Source organism: Notothenia rossii (assembly GCF_949606895.1).
Source record: "Notothenia rossii genome assembly, chromosome: 7".
Taxonomy (NCBI): Eukaryota; Metazoa; Chordata; class Actinopteri; order Perciformes; family Nototheniidae; genus Notothenia; species Notothenia rossii.
Genome location: NC_136905.1, coordinates 7,112,237 through 7,131,976, shown reverse-complemented (window position 1 = coordinate 7,131,976; position 19,740 = coordinate 7,112,237). Strand labels below are relative to the sequence as shown.

Here is a 19,740-nt window from a genome sequence, read left to right as displayed (position 1 = left end):
GTTCGTCCTCACTGCACCGCTCTATGGCATTTCACTAAACTGAGGGTGTTTCTCAATATCGAGTACGCTTGCTTGGTAGCACATGTCTTCCGAGTCACTTGCTTCAGAAGCGAGGCAAGAATCCTTCCTGGCATTCGGAAAACAAAGAGTGGAACAGACGAGCAGGTGTGCAGGTGTGCGTCATGAGAGGCCCCACCTTACATTTTCCACCACAGATTTGGGGAAATTGGTCCGTGCGCAAAGCATTGTGTGGATTTAAAAAAAATAATTCCCGCTACGAAGTACGCCGGGCTCAGTAGAATTCCAAGTATGCTGGAGATTGGAACAGTCTGCTTGAAATAGTGGCTCTGGAGCAGCTTTACTCGACATTGAGAAACACCCCCTGAGATTGGACGTTAGGTAATGGTGAGGAGGCGGGGTTTAAGGAAAAGGCAGTGGATGCATAAGATCCTGGGTTTCTGGGTATTTTCGCCTCTATTGTGATTCCTGTTCTCTTTATCATCAGTGCCTCACACTCACACAGCTGGATTTCAGCTTAAACAAAAGCAACAGGAAAAGCATCAAATGCTCATGCAGCTGTAAAAAAAACACACCAGGTTGTCTTGTTTATAAATCATTGGCCCATTTATTGTGTGGAACATTTGGCAGTCATTGGTTTGGACAGAAATAAAATCTCTTGGACCGACAGCAGAGCTTTGGCAGCAAACATCCACCTTCAAACAGTCTGAGTACAGCAGAGTAAACCTCTTACACCACTCGGATGTTTGGGTTTGGATTATTACAGAAAACTAAAATAAGAAAGGTGAGCCCCTTCCAGACCGGGGTTAACTTGAACCCAAGCGCCTCACACACAGATGATTAACAATCAATTCTGCCTGGACCATATCAACTCTTCCTTGACTACAACACTGTTGTAACAAACACTTCCGGGCTTTCCCGGGAAACATCAAAGCTCACACGGCCTTCAGGAATGGATTGTCAAACATATTCAATATTCTCTGAGAGCTCCACGGTCACACATTCGTCTGAAAGATCGTCGTCACATGGCACAGGCTGCGGTAGAAAAACTGCATATTGTTAATGGAAGACTAATACATCCGTACTGTATGAGCTACAGTCAAATATGTGCAGCTCCCACATAAGGAGAGACACTATAAGGAGTCAGCTTAAAGGTCAGAGTTCACACGGTTGGAGGAAGACCCCACAAGTAGCACCACAGCCCCCCCCCACCCACCCACCCTGACACATATACAGTAACACACCGCTGAAATATACAGTGGGGGACATTTAGGATTAAAAAGCAGATTTTTTTTCTGGTTGAACGTCGTCAAACAAAAGCGTAAAAATAAATGAAACATTTCAAGGTCTTGTTTTGAAGCTGCCCTGTTTGGTTTCCCCTCTTCTTAAGGGAAAACCTGTGAGAACAGATTTGTTCCTGCTGCACAAAGAAACTGGTAAGTCATCACTTCAGCCTATTTTAACCGAAAAATAAAAGCTGGAATCATGACAACAGAGATCATGTTCGAACTGCACATAAGGGATAACATTGATGGAAAAAGAGTTGATGTGCTGCCCCCTGCCTGTCACTACGCGAAATTACACGAAATTACATTAAAACATTATATACAAATAAAGAGGACGGGCTTAAACATCCTTATAAAAACTATCTCGTACAAAATAAAGCAACAAAAATAGACCTGTGTAGAAAATACATTTTTAAAAAGGGAGAGAGTGAATCCTCAAAGTAGCTGTGCAGTAGGAAATCAAAACTAACAAAGTATTATCAACTAAACCCTCTAACTGGCATAGACACACACAGAGACAGGAGTTAGTTGTGTACTCATACATTGCACATTTCCGAGTACATGCGGATTAACATAAGCTGGCTCTGTTTCCCTTTCCGGGTTTTTTTAACGAGAGAGTGTGTATGGACTCACACGGAGAATATAAATGAAGTTGTAAAAGAGGAATGTGCGAGTGTGTGGCAGTAATTGGAGTGGAATGATCTGTAGTGGCTTCTGCTCTCCGTGTGTGTGTGTGTGTGTGTGTGTGTGTGTGTGTGTGTGTGTGTGTGTGTGTGTGTGTGTGTGTGTGTGTGTGTGTGTGTGTGTGTGTGTGTGTGTGTGTGTGTGTGTGTGTGTGTGTGTGTGTGTGTGTGTGTGTGTGTGTGTGTGTGTGTGTGTGTGTGTGTGTGTGTGTGTGTGTTTTGTGGTTATTTGCATGTCAATACTGCGGGTGGTACTTGGGGAAAAAGTAGAGGTTTTTGCACAAAGAGCTGGTGAACTCCGACATCTCTTTGCAGCGGTGGTGGCGGGTGCCGGGGGCGTAACCCTCCCGCTCCTTAATACGCCCGTTCACCTGGAGAAATCAGAAATACAGGATGACTAAAGTTGTAGGAGATTAAACACTTATTTAGTCTGAGTTTATTCATTCTTTTATTATCGTTATTTGTTCACAACACACATTTGTAATTGGTAAATTCCGGGAATTGTCACCTGGATGAAGTTAATGGTCTTCTACTGTAGAAATGTCTTTATATATATATATATATTTCTATCTATCAATCTTTATATCTACCCATCCACCCACCTATCCACCTACCTACCTACCTACCTACCTACCTACCTACCTACCTACCTACCTACCTACCTACCTACCTACCTACCTACCTATCCATCTACCTATCCATCTACCTACCTACCTACCTATCCATCTACCTACCTACCTACCTACCTATCCATCTACCTACCTACCTACCTACCTACCTACCTATCCATCTACCTACCTACCTACCTATCCATCTACCTACCTACCTACCTACCTATCCATCTACCTACCTATCCATCTACCTACCTATCCATCTACCTACCTACCTACCTACCTACCTACCTATCCATCTACCTACCTACCTACCTATCCATCTACCTACCTACCTACCTACCTACCTACCCATCCATCTACCTACCTACCTATCCATCTACCTACCTACCTATCCATCTACCTACCTACCTACCTACCCATCTACCTACCTATTCAACTACCTACCTACCTACCTACCTACCTACCTACCTACCTACCTACCCATCTACCTACCTATTCAACTACCTACCTACCCACCCATCTACCTACCTACCTACCTACCTACCTACCTACCTACCTACCTACCTACCTACCTACCTACCTACCTACCTATCCACCTACCTACCTACCCACCCATCTACCTACCTACCCATCCATCCATCTACCTACCTACCTACCTACCTACCTACCTATCCATCCATCTACCTACCTACCTACCTACCTACCTACCTACCTACCTACCTACCTACCTACCTACCTACCTACCTATCCATCTACCTACCTATTCAACTACCTACCTACCCACCCATCTACCTACCTACCTATCCATCTACCCACCTACCTACCTACCTACCAACCTACCTACCCACCCAACCACCCAAGTCATTATTTCCAAATTACTGATCATTAATAAAATAGTTTTAAGATATTGTGAGAGAACAACCTCTTACAATTTGGTTAGTTGTTCAATATCATCTTAATCTACTAAGGAGAAAAGAAATGTGACAATAAAAGAAAACTTGAGCAAACATAACTTAGTAAAAAACAATAAAAACAAATAACCAAACGCTGAAAAGCTAACCAGTCGGTAGACAACAAATCAATAATAAGAAAAGGAAGCACTAAGAAACATATACTCAAGATATGACACGATGACACGTTCATTGTAAATGTAGATATGTGAGAGCAGGCGATGTGTTGGCTCACCTGCACCAGGATGTCTGCCAGGTGAGTGTCTCTGGCGTTCAGGCGCAGGGAGGAGTTCAGCTCCTGAATGAACCACGAGCCTCTCTTCGTGTTCCTCATGGCTGCCGTGCCTTCAGGGGGGAGAGATCACACGATGGAGGGTTAATGTGTCGAGAGAGACGAAGGTGGGGTCTGGGATTTACACAAAGTCAAAAAACCTCTTATACAACAACAGTTCAATCTCCCTTAGAGTGAAATAGAGGAAGGCAGAGATGAAGGGACAGTGTATGAACTAAAGCCATTGGGACACATTTCCTTTGTTCTTACTCTAACACGTTCAGACTCGCAAAGTACAGATTTTTTGAAAGTTGAGGTTTTACTCCACATATTGTTCTCAGTAGTCATGTTATAGCTTTAAGTGTTGAACCCCTAGAGATGTTGACTTCACCAAAGGCAGACTAAGCGGCCCGCAGCACATTTTTTAAAGTGTAATTGAATATGGCCCACACATGAAACTTGTGCTCTTATTGTACTTCTTAAATATATCTAAACATATATTACAGTGTAGCATTCATGTGTTCGTAAGCCCAATGTTCAAATACATTCTGTCAATTCAAGTTGGAAACATTTTCTAACATATCTTAGTTGATAAGAAAAAAGCCCAATAACTTATTTGTAAAACAAGCTTGAAATGTACTCTTCATATTTCCCCCTTATTATAATGAATCTGAAGCTTCTGTTTTAACGAATGAGCTGCCAACACTTTCTGTAACAAAATAAATGAAATATTTTGGAGAGCTTAAAGGTGGGGTAGGTAAGAATGGAGAAACCAGCTCGAGTGCGCTAGAATTTGAAAGTACGCAGGCGAAAAAAATCTGCCCCTTCCTTCAGACTTCCCTACAGAGCCTCCTACAAGTTTGTGCACAGATGGAAGGCTGACAGGCAGGTAGGCCATCCAGTTACTTTAGCCGGGCCGGCTCAGATGATTGGTCGTGCTTTTTACAGTACTACGGCTTCCACAGATGAGATTTGTTTATGTATTTATTGTCAAAGCATTTCATGTATTCATTGTTATCGGGATGTTAAGAGCATTCCATGGAATATAACAAACAGTGTTTCTGAAGTGAATTACCTACCCCACCTTTAATTTAAAGTGGACCTATCATGCTATATTTGAATAATATAGTGTAGGGCCATACCTATATAAAGGCATATTTATACTTTTTATTTTTCAAAATACCAAACAGATCATGCATTTTAGCCATTCCTCATTTCGCTCAATTTAACACTGTCTTTGCATGGGCTGATTCTGTGAGAACAGCACCATCTACAGGCCTGACATATGTACTACAGCGTCTCCAGCGCTTTCCAACGGCAATGTGCGTGGCTGTCTCCTCCTGATTGGTGGAGTTGGCCCAATAGCCGTAGCGCCACTTCTGTGACGTCACAGAAGTGTTCAAATCTGGATCAGTCTGTATCAGATCCGTTGCAGACCCTTTTTTAGAGATTTGGGTATGGAGGGAAATAGAGAGGGGTGTGTTTTCTGACACTTGGTGAGTTCCCTGGAACACCTGGAACACATATTCATGTAGAAAGGACGTACAAAAGTGCATTTTGCATGATAGGTCCCCTTTAAATTATGAGGCAACATACCTCACCTCTAGAGAGCGGCCCAGCCCTTCCTGTATTCTTCTGTAACTAACCTGACTCAAGGCGATTTATGAGTCTTAGTGCGTCTCTGAAGTCACAAAAGGCTTTATACAATTGTTCCCTTATTTAAATTGAATTAAAAAAAAAACTTACTTACTAAATATTAACTCATGTTTATATTTTTCATGCAGTAGTTGGGTTGTTTTATATTGTGAAATCTCCAGATTGATATTTCCTTTATGTGTTATGACTTGGTAGCATGCTATTGTAACAAGTAGGACTCCACAACACATTTAAACCAGTGGCGTTCCCCATAAAGCACAGATATTCTCTCATATTTAGTTTAGTTGCAGAACCTGTTCCTCACTGGTAGAAACTCAACACGATGGTTTGTTACTGCTGGTTGAAATGTTGCTTCAGTAAAGAACAACACTGTTTCTTTGAACAGCAGTTCAGATGACTAACACACAGACATGAGTCATGATGATGACACAACATTATATTGTTGCATCGACTCAGTTGTCTTGAGTCTTATCTGTCGGAGAGAAATCATTATTTTTTAATATTTTAGCTCCTTGTGTCTATCAACCTGATCGAATGTTTTATGTTGCTGCAAGTACCTTTAAAAGTTCTTAGCAAATAATCTGAGGGGAATTTCTTGTTGTTTGCTTTTAACTTTTGACGTGTCATTTTGTAAAGCACTTTGAGCTGCATGTGTTGCATGAAAAGTGCTACAGTATATACAGGGTATATGCAGGAATCCTGAAGTGAAGTGTAAAACCTTTTAAGACCTTTTTTAAGACCCTTTCCATACATTTTAAGACCTCATCGCCACTTGGAGTGCTAACCGGTTACCTTGGCGACACACTTTACCTCACATTCACTATATACAGTATTGATTGTCCTTCCTCCTTATCTTCCAACCATTTGGACGCAGACTTGCATTTCCCCATAACGATGTTGCTTAGCAACCGGCGTAAACGGACCGTCGCGCGCTATCAAGCAGTGAGCGTGCGATCTCCTGTTAAGATGGCGTCAAATCCAACGGGATTCCATAAATAAACTACACAGAATCACACTACACACCTACGCAATGATTACATTCAGGCAGACTGTAGAACACAACCTCTTTGGACAATTCATATACTTATTGAAACAAGCTACAAAATGTAATACCTTGGGAAATGCCCTTTAATAATTTTTAATAGCCTTCATTTTCGCTAAATTGATTAATCAACTTTTAATACTTTTTAAGACCCCGCGGACCCCCTGTATATAAATAAAGCTTTATTATTATTATTATTATTGTTATGAATCCAGCCCAGAGTATCAAAAGGGACAGACTTACAAATGCTCTGACCTTTAAGCGATGCGTAGCCACAGATCATGTCAGAGCGCTGGGGCAGTTTGATCCTCCCCAGCCCCCCCCCCTGCCTGGAGGAGGCATCCACCTCCCTCCCAGCGTCTCTCTGCTCACAGCTGGGGGAGCAGGTCCTCATCGGGCCGTCAATCTGCTCCACGCCACAGTCCATCTCCTCTGGAACACAAGATTCTTACTTTTTAACATTTTGAATTCACCTAAAACCTTTTATTTGTGCTATCGTTGTAGACTTGGTGTAGGAGACATTCTAAGGATGTTGTTGGCATCAGTGGCGATTCTAGACCAATTTTACTGGGGGGGCTACGGCCAGTCATTTCATGAGAGGGGCACAATGAGAGCGGGTTAAAAAGACAGTATAAATTAATCATTTAAAATAAACATAAAATACAGTAATTGGTATTTGTTTTAGTAAATGTTCTCTTTTTAGTAAATGTATTTGTTTTAGTAAATGTAAGTGACAATTTCATTAAATTAATTTGCTTTTATAAAAAGGTATTGAGCAGTTTAATCTCCACTGTACATCCGCGTCTCTGATTGGATTTAGTTCCAACAAATCATAATATTGTAACTTTATTTTGGAGGGGGGCTACAGGGGGGGTCCCTGGTCAGTGTTACGGGGGCACTGGCCCCTGTTGCATTTTAATGTGTGAGTTTTTTTTATACCTCGGACTGTGGGAAACAGTATTTTGATCTTTCTGTGTGGACAAACATATTTTGAGATTGACTTTGACTTGACTATTATCCTGCGATTTATTGAAGACCCATGCCCATCTATGACGTGTTGGCACACTGTGCTCAGCACCTGGAGATGTGTGGATGATGGACAGATGTGTCAGTCGTCACCTGTCCCAGAGGTCAGGAGGGCGACAGGAGACAACATCTGGACACGCTGAGGGACCGCCTGGAAACTGTCCTCTCACTAACAGCACAACGTCTGATTATATGGAAGGGGGTCTAACCAATCTGATAGAAGCTTTAACAGACGCCATTATCCATATCTTCACTTCATTGATTTTCTTTTATTAACATGTGCTTCACTGTTTCGGTTTTATTACCAAGTAGTTTTACACATACGAGGAATTTGCTTTGGTATATGTGGTGCATACAAAGACACAGAAAGAACAATACGTCGCTAAACGACATCAATAAAAACAAATTAACAATATTTACACAACATATGTGAAAAAACTGAATGAACGCACAAGACCAAACAGCACCATCTAATGTGTGTTTTTATTTAATACCCACTACTCTCTTATCTGCACCGTCCCTTTCCTTTAGCAAGGTCCATTTCCCCACTGTGGGATGAATAAAGGACTTCTCCTTCGGTTCATAGATTAGTGCAACGTGTGAGGCTGCACCATTTTGGAAAGAACTTAGATCCCAATTTATGTTTAATGCAAAAACTATTGAATGAAAAAATGAGGAAAAGTATCCGTTTTTAGTCAAAATCCTTCTTTTATTTCCATTAAACTGATCTTTTTTGCTACCAAATCTTCATTTTTGGGTGTTTTTTGTGATCATCGAAGCTCTCACTTTACGTTAGAGGACTAGCGCGACTGGCTTTGATCGTTTGTTAAAACGCATCACTGATGATTACAATTTGTGGTTCAGTGTGCAGCACATGTCACTCTCTAGAAACAAACTCTGTGAATGTAAGAAGCCTTAACTTGTAGTAAATGATGTTCAGTCAGACAGACCCCTCTATAAGTGAGTCACGTGTGGGTTAATATGCTTTATTTCACGCCCTGCGAGGGGTCTTTTGAGACTGTGAACATTGCGATGCTGAAGCGATTTTGAAGTAGTGTGTTTCCGCCAGACCAGGGCTGAGAGGGCGTCCACCACAGTTTACCCCGGACCCTCAGTTTTCCTTTCCTTTTCGTTATTTCAAACGATAAAAACTCTCGATCTTTTCTCGAATTGTTAATATTTTTTGGACGCCATCGGCTCGAGTCCAGGGCGTCCCGAACTGAATAAGGGCGTCAAATGACGGCAAGACGCCCCCCTGGCGGAAACGCTGAGTGCAGGTGTTTTTGAAGAACTGAGTGACACCCTGGCCCTTCAATATATATCGTGACATAGATTAGATTGTATGTCAATAATGAATGACGATAGAGGGTGTAACGTATCATCATAAGAGCCTTACCTCCTCTGCAGGCCTGAATAAAAAACATCTTGGGTTTGTTCTGTAGCAGCGGACAGTGCGCGTTGTCAAAGGACTCAAACACCCAGTCCAGCTGAAAGTCAACAAGGGACACAATTAAATATCTAACAACAGTAAGCAATCAAAAACATTGCATACATAAACTACATATATACATAAAGGAACTCAATGTTGTGTCAAATGATCATATCATCGTTTAAAACATGTAGCCTTATAGTCTGATTGCCTTTTACTCTGTTAAATTAAATTGTATTTTTAGTCTTGTATGTGTTTAACAGAGACACATGTTGAGGGTTTACATTGCAGGAGGGCAAAGGAAGTGTGAAAGGGGGATTTGCAAATGGTTAAGGACGAGGGGGTGTTATGGTTTAATGGTGGGGATGTTTAGATGATGCCTAAGAGACTTTAAGGGTGGGACCAGTTGGCTTTTCTCTCGACTATATAGTGTGACTGTGAGCTGTGTTCCTGAGGAGGAAGTAGCTGTTCCTGCATTTGAGATCGATGTCACTTGTATATTGACTTTCTTTATTACTTTATTAAATATATCACAAAAGACAAACTTTGTCCATGAATCTTAAGAATTCCCTCCACACCCACCTTTAGGAGTTGTCCGTCTGTACCGTATATCGCCCCCTCCACCCCGTGTGAGAGCAGACACACAACGCTGCTGTCCCCAGAATGGTGGTCCGGCCGCCGGGTGAAGCTCTCAATGCACGTCCTCATGTCCTGCACAAAGAAGAAGGGATTATTTCAGTTTAAATACAAATACATGTTGGTAAATAAGGGCTGCACTCCAACAGAATCATATTGAAATTGCAAAATGGACGAGTATAGTTTTCAAAGTACAATTTTTGGTAAAGGTAAGATATGTTAAAATATCCAAGTGTTATTTTGTGGAGCTGCAGAGAAGTCCCAGACTACAATTGGGATTGGTGTTTGGTACAGATCCTCTTCAAATAAAATCAAAAATCATAATTTAAAAAAAACATTTCAATGATGTTGTGAATGTGGTTTTCAATAATCACACCGTCTTTATATGGTACATTTGTATTGCTGTTGCAAATGGAAAAAAAAGAATTGCAATTGATTGTTTTTGCCAAATCATGCAACCCTCAGGTTCAGGTTCTTTATTTGTACCCGTAGGTAGGGCTGCTCAATTAATCGTATTTTAATTGCAATTACGATTTTGGCTTGCAACGATTATGAAAACAACATAATCGAAATAAAACTCTTTTTTTTTTTCAGTTGAATTCTACTTCAAGATCAACTGTTAAAAACATAAAGTTCAATTTTTTTTTTTAAATAAATGGATGTTTTCAAAGTAAATGGATAATCGTTTTTAATAATCGTGATATAAATTATTGACCCAAATAATCGAGATTATGATTGTTGCCATAATCGAGCAGCCCTACCCGTAGCTACATTTTGTTTGCAGAGAAAAAGACAAGGGATCCATCCTGACACTAAGAACAAACACAAACAACCGGCACATCTCTAATAAAAGGACTCGTCAAAAGTAAAAGTACACCCTGCTCAACCAAATCTCAAAAATATTTCAAAAACATTTTAAGAAGGAAAACACTAGTACAAACATGGATATTCAAAATTCATAAATAAATAAAAATAGGCATCTGTGTGACGCCTCAATGATGTGTTAATTTGTGCATTAGCTGCTGGGACCGCTTCGTTCTACTCTTTGGGACAAGTAACCCCCGGCCCGAAGGAAAAAGCTTGAATTCTGAGTGCAGAGGGTGGGAGTCATCGTCTAATATGGAGCTGGATAACAGCCTGAGGGTCTCCAGGTTTAGCTGTGGCTCCCCAATCAGTCAGCTGGACCCCTTTACGATCTGACTCAAGTGAGCAAACCATGACAGCCCTGTTGGTAAAGCTGTCCCGCCGTTACATACAGGAGTAGCTGCTCCTGGGTTTAAAGGTGACATCTTTAACAAGAGATAAGAAACACACTAGATTGTAAAGTGTGTTTGCTTTGTGGAAACGCCGCCACGCTGCAAATGGGAACCAAAGCAGTCTCTTTCTACCAACGCCGACGCTCTCTAAATGATTCAAGGTCAGAATGTATTTCCTCTCCCTTTTACAACTTCCCTTTTCAAGCGTTGGCCAGGAAATAACATGAATGGTTTTCTGTTTGAAATCACATCCCGTAAATACACATTGAGTTTGCTTCAGTGTGTGAGAGAGAGAGAGAGTGAGTGAGTGAGTGAGTGAGTGAGTGAGTGAGTGAGTGAGTGAGTGTGAGTGAGTGAGTGAGTGTGAGTGAGTGAGTGAGTGAGTGAGTGAGTGAGTGAGTGAGTGAGTGAGTGAGTGTGAGAGCGTGTACATGTGTATGTATATGTGTGTGTGTATGTGTGTGAGAGAGAGAAAGATAGAGTGTGTATGAAAGAGAGAGAGTGTGTGTGTGTGTGTGTGTGTGTGTGTGTGTCTGTGTGTGAGTGAGTGAGTGAGTGAGTGAGTGAGTGAGTGAGTGAGTGAGTGAGTGAGTGAGTGAGTGAGTGAGTGAGTGAGTGTGTGTGTGTTACCTGGGCCGTGAGGTCTCTGTGGACGGTGACCTTGTAGTCCAGCTCGGTGAAGACCTTCCTCAGGACATCGTCATCCACCTCCCCTCCCTTCCTCGTGTCAAGCTCAGGCGCAGCACAGGGGTCAAAGGTCACGTTGCTTATCACCAGCGCCAAGCCACGAGGGGACGAACTAACTCTGTAGGACTGGAGAATCAACAAAGGTGCAAGGTGAAGAAAGGGAAAGGGGAAGACGGGATCGAATGGTTTTAAAAGAACCTTCTTATGGAAAACAATATTTCTATTCGGGCTTTGACACCTTGCTTGTTCACGTTACGTTGAATACTATTATGACCTTCAAAAGTAAATACAGCTTGTACATATTTTATAGATCTGTATTTTAAACTGTCTGTCGGGTTGAGACTTTATTGATTGTTAAAATCGATGTATTTGTCGGCATGGTCCTTGTTCAATCATAATGAGATATTTAACTGAACCTGTGTGATATATACAGTATGGTGTACTGTGTTTATATTTTCTTGGTAGTAGGTTGGTTCATTCTTGTATATTTGAGCTTATTCTGTACATTTGATAGAGTGTATTATATAGATAATTGATATATTTATTGCAGACAACTGTGGAAAAGCCTCCATAAGACCTTTAACTGAATTGTATTGGCTCTCGTTTTATTCAGTCCTGTTATTTTTATTTAATTGTTTTTTATAAAGTTATAAGTTGCTCTGCCTATGAACAGTTTTTCTCTGTATACTGCATTCTTGGTTGGTTTGTAAAGCTCTTTGTGTTGTCTTTAGTGTATGAAACATCAAGTGCAATGCCTTCATAACATGCTACTGTAACAAAACCAATTGCTTATCAAAATACTTTGTATCATCGAATCTAAAAGCAGAGTCCGTTTCTGCAAACAAGGCAGAGGTTTACCTGCTGGAAGTGCGAGAGGTAAAAGTCGTGAGAGCACGGGAGCACGGGAGTTTTGATGGGACTGTCTGCATCCAGACTCAGCTCCATGGACTCTGCACAACACACACACACACACACACACACACACACACACACACACACACACACACACACACACACACACACACACACACACACACACACACACACACACACACACACACACACACACACACACACACACACACACACACACACACACACACACACACACACACACACACACACACACACACACACACACACACACACACACACACACACACACACACACACACACACACACACACACAATTAGGAAGTTGAACTCTGCGTGTTGCAAGATAAGTGCTGATGCCAGGTTCTCACATCGCTGTGTGCTGCCGCCAGCAGTTAAACTCAATACACTCTGAGCTGTGAATGAGTCACTCTCTGGGCGTGTCGCTTGTAGGTGCCGACAGTAGCTGAACAATAGAGTAATAACACACGTACGCATATCAGAAATAAGATTGTCTTTAACACTGCTCACAGATTGGACTCTCTGTAGCTGCTGCTTTGTGCTGAGCTAAATTCAATCCGCTGCGCATTTAAACTAGACAACAGATAAAGCCGTTTTTCCTGACACCACCCCTTGTCTCCAAGGAAACAGAACAATATTGACAGCAACATTGAACACAGTGAGAAGTATTTGAACCTGAATGCAGGCCACACTCACCCTGTGTCCTCGCTCTCTTGGCATTCGTCTCTTCAGTGGGAAGTGGAAGAGAAGAGTCCACTGACCTCTGAAATTCAAAACCATGCAAACATCAGAACATTAGAATAGCTGATTAACACTTTATTTCAATATCACATCCATGTGGTAAGATGAGACTTGATGTACTTTTACATTTTGGATATTGTAAAGATCGTAATACGGCAAAATTGTTTGTCTTTTCCTGGTTATATTATCCAAGTTTGGGCTGGACGATGAACAAACAATGTTTGAGTCAGGGTTCATACACTTTTCCTAATGCTTCTCCATGACCTTTACTTAATGTTCCAGGTCCATTACTCTTTCTCAGCGGTACCACTGAAAATGGTTTATTTGAACATGGAACAGGAAAATAAGGTCTGAAACATGTTGGTCCTATCTAAAACAAATCAAATAGTAGGCTTACTAGCTTCTACACGCTAAAGCAACTCAAATCTCTCACCAGCAAAACACCTCGTCAGCTAAATGCCATTTTATTTCATTACTATACAGTATTTATTATCATTAGAGTATTACTATTTCAGCGATTAGATAAAATATAAATTATATTTGATGCAACTTTAGTTACATTTCCATGACTTTTACAAAACTTTGGGAAAAATATTGTTTTCCAGAACTTTCCCAGGGCCTGGAATTAGCATTTTGAATTTCCATGACTTTTCCAGGTTTTTAATGACCGTAAGAACCCTGTTGAGTGCAGTGTGCAAATACAGCTGTCCACACACACACACACACACACACACACACACACACACACACACACACACACACACACACACACACACACACACACACACACACACACACACACACACACACACACACACACACACACACACACACACACACACACACACACACACACACACACACACACACACACACACACACACACACACACACACACACACACACACACACACACACACAGTTTCCCCCCCCTTATGTGCCCATCCCCCCATTTGAATCACACCTGACACACACACACACTCTTGTTCAACCCCGTGTGAACTAGCTCTCACACACACACCCATCTGCTGCAGCACCTGGGCTGACACTGTTCGCACCTTAACATTACACTTATTGATTATACTCTATTCTTTGATAAGAGGACAGATACACTGCCTTACAGTAGAGTGATTTCACAATCTCATTGTGTAAACATTTTTAACGGTACAACATCTTAGCCATATTGAGGTATTTAGTGAGGAATATTGTTAGATATTATCCATTATGCCTAGCGCTATAATGAAGGATGTTCTCTGTGGCAGCAGTGATTGCTTGTTGTGGTCATGGTCACCTGCACTCCTGACTTAAATATCCTCCTGCCTGCGGTCTGACTACCTCATCATCTGGTTGTTGTCTGACACAAGATGGATGTGGTTTATGATTCTCACATGTGTCTGCTCCTCTCTTCCTCTCTTCCTCGTCCTCTGTGAGCTCCTGTCTTCCTCCCTGCCTGGAGACTCTGAGGGCAGGCAGCTATCTGCGGCTCGCACTGGGCTTGATGAGCTGCTGCGCACCTCGTTCTCCTCTCCTCTGTCTACTGAGGACGTCTGCGGAAGACCATTTCACTTCACCATACTGTCGTAGGAAATGTGAAACTTTCTTTCTCTAACTGTTAGCTGACAAATCTCAGTAAAAAAAGACAGATTTTTAATGACATAAAGTTCTCTAGGCTTTAGCTTCTGTTCAGAGTGACACATGCCTGCAAGGATCCTAGTCACTGACCACCTCTTTCATCTTTTCAGACATGACTAGTCGCACTGCACTTCCCTCTGGCTCTTCCTCAGGCTGAATAACCTGTGAGCAGAAAGCAGTGTAGAAACTTCACTGCACTTCTCTTCTCACACTCACCTTTAAAGATGTCTCCTTGCTATATGTTTCTGTTGGTTGTCTGATCAGGTCATACAGGTGCTGCTGCTCAGTTTCCTGCAGCGCTGAGCAGAAGACGCTGAAGGCTCTGGGCCCTCGCTTCGGCAGGAGAAGGAGTAAATGAAAGCTTCGCTTGTGAGATGTTTGCTTTGCCTACAGCAGAGGAGACAAACCAGAAAACATAACAATTACAAATAATGAAAACATTTTAACGCTGGAGGTTCAGAGGGGGCATCAAACCACTATAACAAGCCACGGAGAAACCAATGTACTTAGGCTTTCCCTTAAGCAGATGTATCTTAAAATCAAGTTACAGGAAAGCCAAAAGTGACTGATCCTATTGACCCCAGGGGAAGGCTATTCAAGCAGACATGTGTATTTCAATCATTGAAAAGGCCCTTTGCTGCTGAGCTGAAAGAATGTTTATTATCATTGAAAAGCACTTAAGATGCTGTAATTAGTGCCAAGTATTTTTTTGAGATGAATATTAACATACGATGTATTGTCTACAGACACAAGCAAACCAAAAAATTGTCTATAAATGCAAATGAGCACAGTAAGAACATAGAAAATCACACAATCTTGAGATGAATAAATACGGCATTACATTTGAAATACCAAGTGCTATCAAAAGGTTAATTAAACAGGCTCAAAGTCATATGAATTCGGCTTAAAAATAAATTACATAAATGCACCTGATGACAGATAGACAGCTTATAGCATACATAATAATAATAATAATAATAATAATAATAATAATAATAATCATATCTCAGGGTATCTGCACATATTTGAAGTACAAATGTAATGACTTTTAAGACCTTTTTAAGGCCTCAAAAAGGAAAAAATAATACCAATACAAAAAAATCGATGAACTAAACAACAGTGTAAACCGTTACTGAGTTTTATGGCATTTGAATAACGGGAGATATTCAGTGCACATTGCCCAACATGACTGCCTTCGCATTGACAAAAGAAAAATCGTATGGCAGTAGACCAATGGAAACCAATGCCCCCCCCCCCCCCCCCCCCTTGCACACTCATTCATTCTGCCCCAGATAACATTCAATAACTCCCCTCCTAAAATTCCAGACCTTTAAAGACTTGTTAAGGATCCGCGGGGACCCTGTATATCAGAGTCCACATACCATGATGCCCTCGGCCATGCTCTCAGTCAGGATGCTGTCCGCCTGTAGGAGCTGAATGAGCAGCTCGTCCACCACCAGCTGTTTGCAGAGGACAGCAGTGTTTCTCTGCAGAGCCCGTCTGTCCTGCTCCTGCATGCCGCACTCCAACATACTGCCCAGTAGACTAGAGACAGGACAGGCAACAAGACACATGAGGCTCCGTGTACTGTAGCAGTCAGACTGTATAACCACCCTGGCCCCTGGTAGACCCCTACACAATACAGACAATCTTGTGAAAGTAGAAGTACCACAGTGTAGTAATACTTTAACACAAGTAACAGTCCTGCATGCAAAATGTTACTCAAGTAAAATAACAAAAGTTCGGGCATCATAATATACTTAAAGAACCAAAAGTAAAAGTAGTCCTTGTGCAGATTGGTCCATTTCAGAATAATAGATATGATATGTTTTATAATGATTGATCATGAAAGTGTTCTCAAAGCTGGTAAAGGTGCAGCTAGTTTGAATGACTTTGTATACTGCAGGGTAGCTTGTGAGTTTACTCCAGGTGGAACTAAAGTCTGATTTAAGAGATGATTATATTTCACATCATTCATCCACATCTGTAAAGTAACTAAAAGTATTACATACATTTAATGGAGTAAAACTACACCTTTAAACTCTGAATTGTAGTGGAGCAGAAGTACAAAGTAGCAGAACATTTGAATACTCAAGTAAAGTACAAGTACCTCAAAATTATACTTAAGGACAGTACTTGAGTAGATGTACTTAGTGTCTGTACCGTCTGTACACCACTGATTCTTAGCCATGGATTTGTACTTCTATTATGACTAATGTGTGTCTTTTGTCTTCTCCACATTCAATAAGCTTATTCTTTATTATTGCATGCCTTTTTGTAAACCTGCTATGCCAATGATTTGCTTTGATACAGTACATTTCCCAGCTGCGGGACTAATAGAGGATTTCTGATTCAGAAAAACGTGACCGGGAATGTAAACAACTCCAACGTCTTACTCTTACTACAGCACTAGTGTGTGTTCCTCTGTATTTATTCAGATAGCGACGAGATACTATCGGTGCACATTTCACTGTCGTTTGGCTTTCTTAATCGGACATTTCGCTAAATAATTATAAATAAAACTTCGGTGATCGTGCCAGTACAAAATATAATTATCAATCACTTATAATTTACTATAAAATTAAAATAAAGCCAAAGATGCTAGCTAGACGATGCCACGATATGAAAAGGTATAGGTAACTTCATAGTTGACAACAACTAACAAAACAGACATCTTAATAAAATAAGCTTAACAAAATGTCACGATGTATTGTAAGAGACTGTAATGTTGTTGATTTTAAATGATAGTTAAAACGTGATGGCTAATAATTACAAATGCTAACTAGCTAGCTAGCTGACTTCGGACCTCCCCTTTTTTCTTGCATTTAAGTGAGCAATATGTAATTCCTTTCAAACCCACGACTTACCGTTATTCTGTGTCTGCAACAGAATATAAAAAATGTCCAAAGAAATGTCGAAGAGTTTAAAAACTGCCTCAAAATCCCGTTTTTAACTCCACTTCACACAGCAACTTCCGACGGGTGCTGCATGAAAGGGGGCGTGGCTTCTAGGATACATGTTTTGGGCTTAGGACCAATGAGAGCAGACTATATTTTGAGTGACGTGTCCAGTATCCAATCACAAGGCTTCTTACAGATTGGTGCCACCCAGATTAGTGCCACCCACAAGGAGTTCACAAGTGGGGCTAAAAGGGGCATTTTGAATTTGAATCTGTTATCTGTAAATAAGTAGCCAATTGATAAGGAGCTCGTTGAAGATAGTCATAAACATTTGACTAATGGGAAGTCATTTATCTCCAAGATGATGGGCTGTTATTGGCTGTAAACAAAGGGAATGGGATTCCAAGTAAACAGATTTCCACTCATATAGCATGACAGCAGCTCAGAATATTGAGAAGAAAACGTCAATACTTTGTTTAGATGTACTTTGCTCCAGTATTCGTGCTGTTTTATACTTCTAATACAGAGAAACTCTGTATTTTTAACTCCACTATTTCACAAATACATTGTTTGTTCACTGTGAAAATATAGATCCAACTCAAAGCATCAGCTATAATAATTCAGCAATATATCATAATACTGTATGACGCGGAGAAAGCAGGGATTTATTCTTTTGAACTATTTTTTATTTGTTTGAATGTAAAATGTACAGTTATACAATTATCCTGTGCTTAATGTGTTATTATCTGCAAAACGTTTGTCAGTAAGAACATTTTATACATGATCAATCAAGTTATTCCATTAATTGGCATATTGTTTTTTCTCTTGTCATTGTTTTGGGCTCTCACCAAACAAACCCTGCATTTGTCCAACATACATTTTCATATAATCACAGTTTAAAATAAAAAAATTCAAAGTGATCCCATGGCGGTGTTTTTTTATGTCTTGGATTTAAACTAGAAACTTCTCCTGCAGGCTTTGTCGGTCACATCCACTGATCAATGTAAATGTTTCATCCTCTCAATGTAAAGCACATGCAGACTCAGGATTAACAAATGCAAACTTTTGTCTGAAGGGTCAATTAAGGTCAAATACTTCAACCCACTTAAGTACTGTGCTAAGACACAGAAACACTTCACAAACCAATTGAAATTCATAATTTTTAAATGAAAGCTATTTACAGATTCCCCTTATGTCAAAAAGATGTAAGGCTGAAATTGGCCCCATGTTTATGATGTGTAAATACGTTTGTTTTATTTGTATCAACTGCATGTATGGGTAGAAAATGCACAGATGCATGCATTGTACAGTAATTAGAAAATGTTTTATAAAGAATATGGAGCCCTCTTGTGGTTATCTTACATTTGACCTGTCACAAAAAAAGCCATTTATTCTCAACTATTTGTGGTGGGAAAACCCGCATTGACTCAGGAAAAACCGGCAAACTCTTACATGAGGAAAGTTCAAGGCGAATCCCAAATACATAAACCAACCCCCCCCACCCCAGAATTCATAGTATTGTAATTACAGATTATAATACTGAAATACTCAACATTATTAGGGAACTTGTACTCAAAACTAATATTTATGCTATTTATTACTTCTAATTAAGATACCTGTACTTTTAATTGGAATCAGGGCATGGGGTGGCAACTGCCACCCTAAAAAATAGCGTTTCCACCCCAGCTGCCACCCCAGTTGGCAGCTTTGTTTTGAAAGAAAAGTTGTGGCTCATCGGACATTTATGAGAGAAAGTCTCTAATGTCCGAGTGCAAGTTAATGCAGCACAAGACCCGAGCATTGTAACCCTTCCCCCGTCCTTGGCACGAACGTGGAAACACGATTGACGGCATTTGAACGGGACGGCGGAAACGAGAAGCATTCGGACCGATTCGGACCCAAGGAATGAGGTATTTGTGGTCTACAATGACAGAGAAGAGACTGTCAAGTCTGTGTCTGTACTCAGCATTGAATCAAAACGCACTAAAGCTTTGGATCTTAATAAGTTTGTGAGGTGT

The 19,740-nt window shown here is 40.8% G+C and overlaps 1 protein-coding gene across 4 annotated transcripts; it reads right to left on the bottom strand.

The window, feature by feature from the left end:
- Positions 1-597: 597 nt before the first annotated feature.
- Positions 598-17,844, bottom strand: casp2 (caspase 2, apoptosis-related cysteine peptidase). Of its 4 annotated transcripts, none has more exons than XM_079691466.1 (12): positions 17,690-17,844; positions 16,205-16,367; positions 15,039-15,209; positions 14,579-14,737; positions 13,146-13,212; positions 12,413-12,504; positions 11,498-11,680; positions 9,558-9,686; positions 8,943-9,033; positions 6,764-6,952; positions 3,787-3,896; positions 598-2,358 (listed from the first exon to the last, which is right to left on the bottom strand). In XM_079691466.1, the coding sequence occupies exons 2-12, from the start codon at positions 16,352-16,354 to the stop codon at positions 2,224-2,226; spliced, it is 1,476 nt and encodes a 491-aa protein (XP_079547592.1). In that variant the 5' UTR covers positions 16,355-16,367; positions 17,690-17,844; the 3' UTR covers positions 598-2,223. The 4 variants fall into 4 exon arrangements, with proteins under 4 accessions (XP_079547592.1, XP_079547593.1, XP_079547594.1 ...); XM_079691467.1 differs by having other exon boundaries at positions 6,776-6,952; XM_079691468.1 differs by lacking the exon at positions 14,579-14,737.
- Positions 17,845-19,740: the final 1,896 nt, after the last annotated feature.

Bases quoted from the DNA above. Each gene is read 5' to 3' on its own strand.
- casp2 (XM_079691466.1), bottom strand. From the start codon at position 16,354: ATGTTGGAGTGCGGCATGCAGGAGCAGGACAGACGGGCTCTGCAGAGA. The intron at 14,738-15,038 runs GTGAGTGTGAGA...GGTCTTCCGCAG, and splicing joins GCAAGGAGACATCTTTAAAG to ACGTCCTCAGTAGACAGAGG. The intron at 9,687-11,497 runs GTAACACACACA...TTCTTTGTGCAG, and splicing joins ACAGAGACCTCACGGCCCAG to GACATGAGGACGTGCATTGA.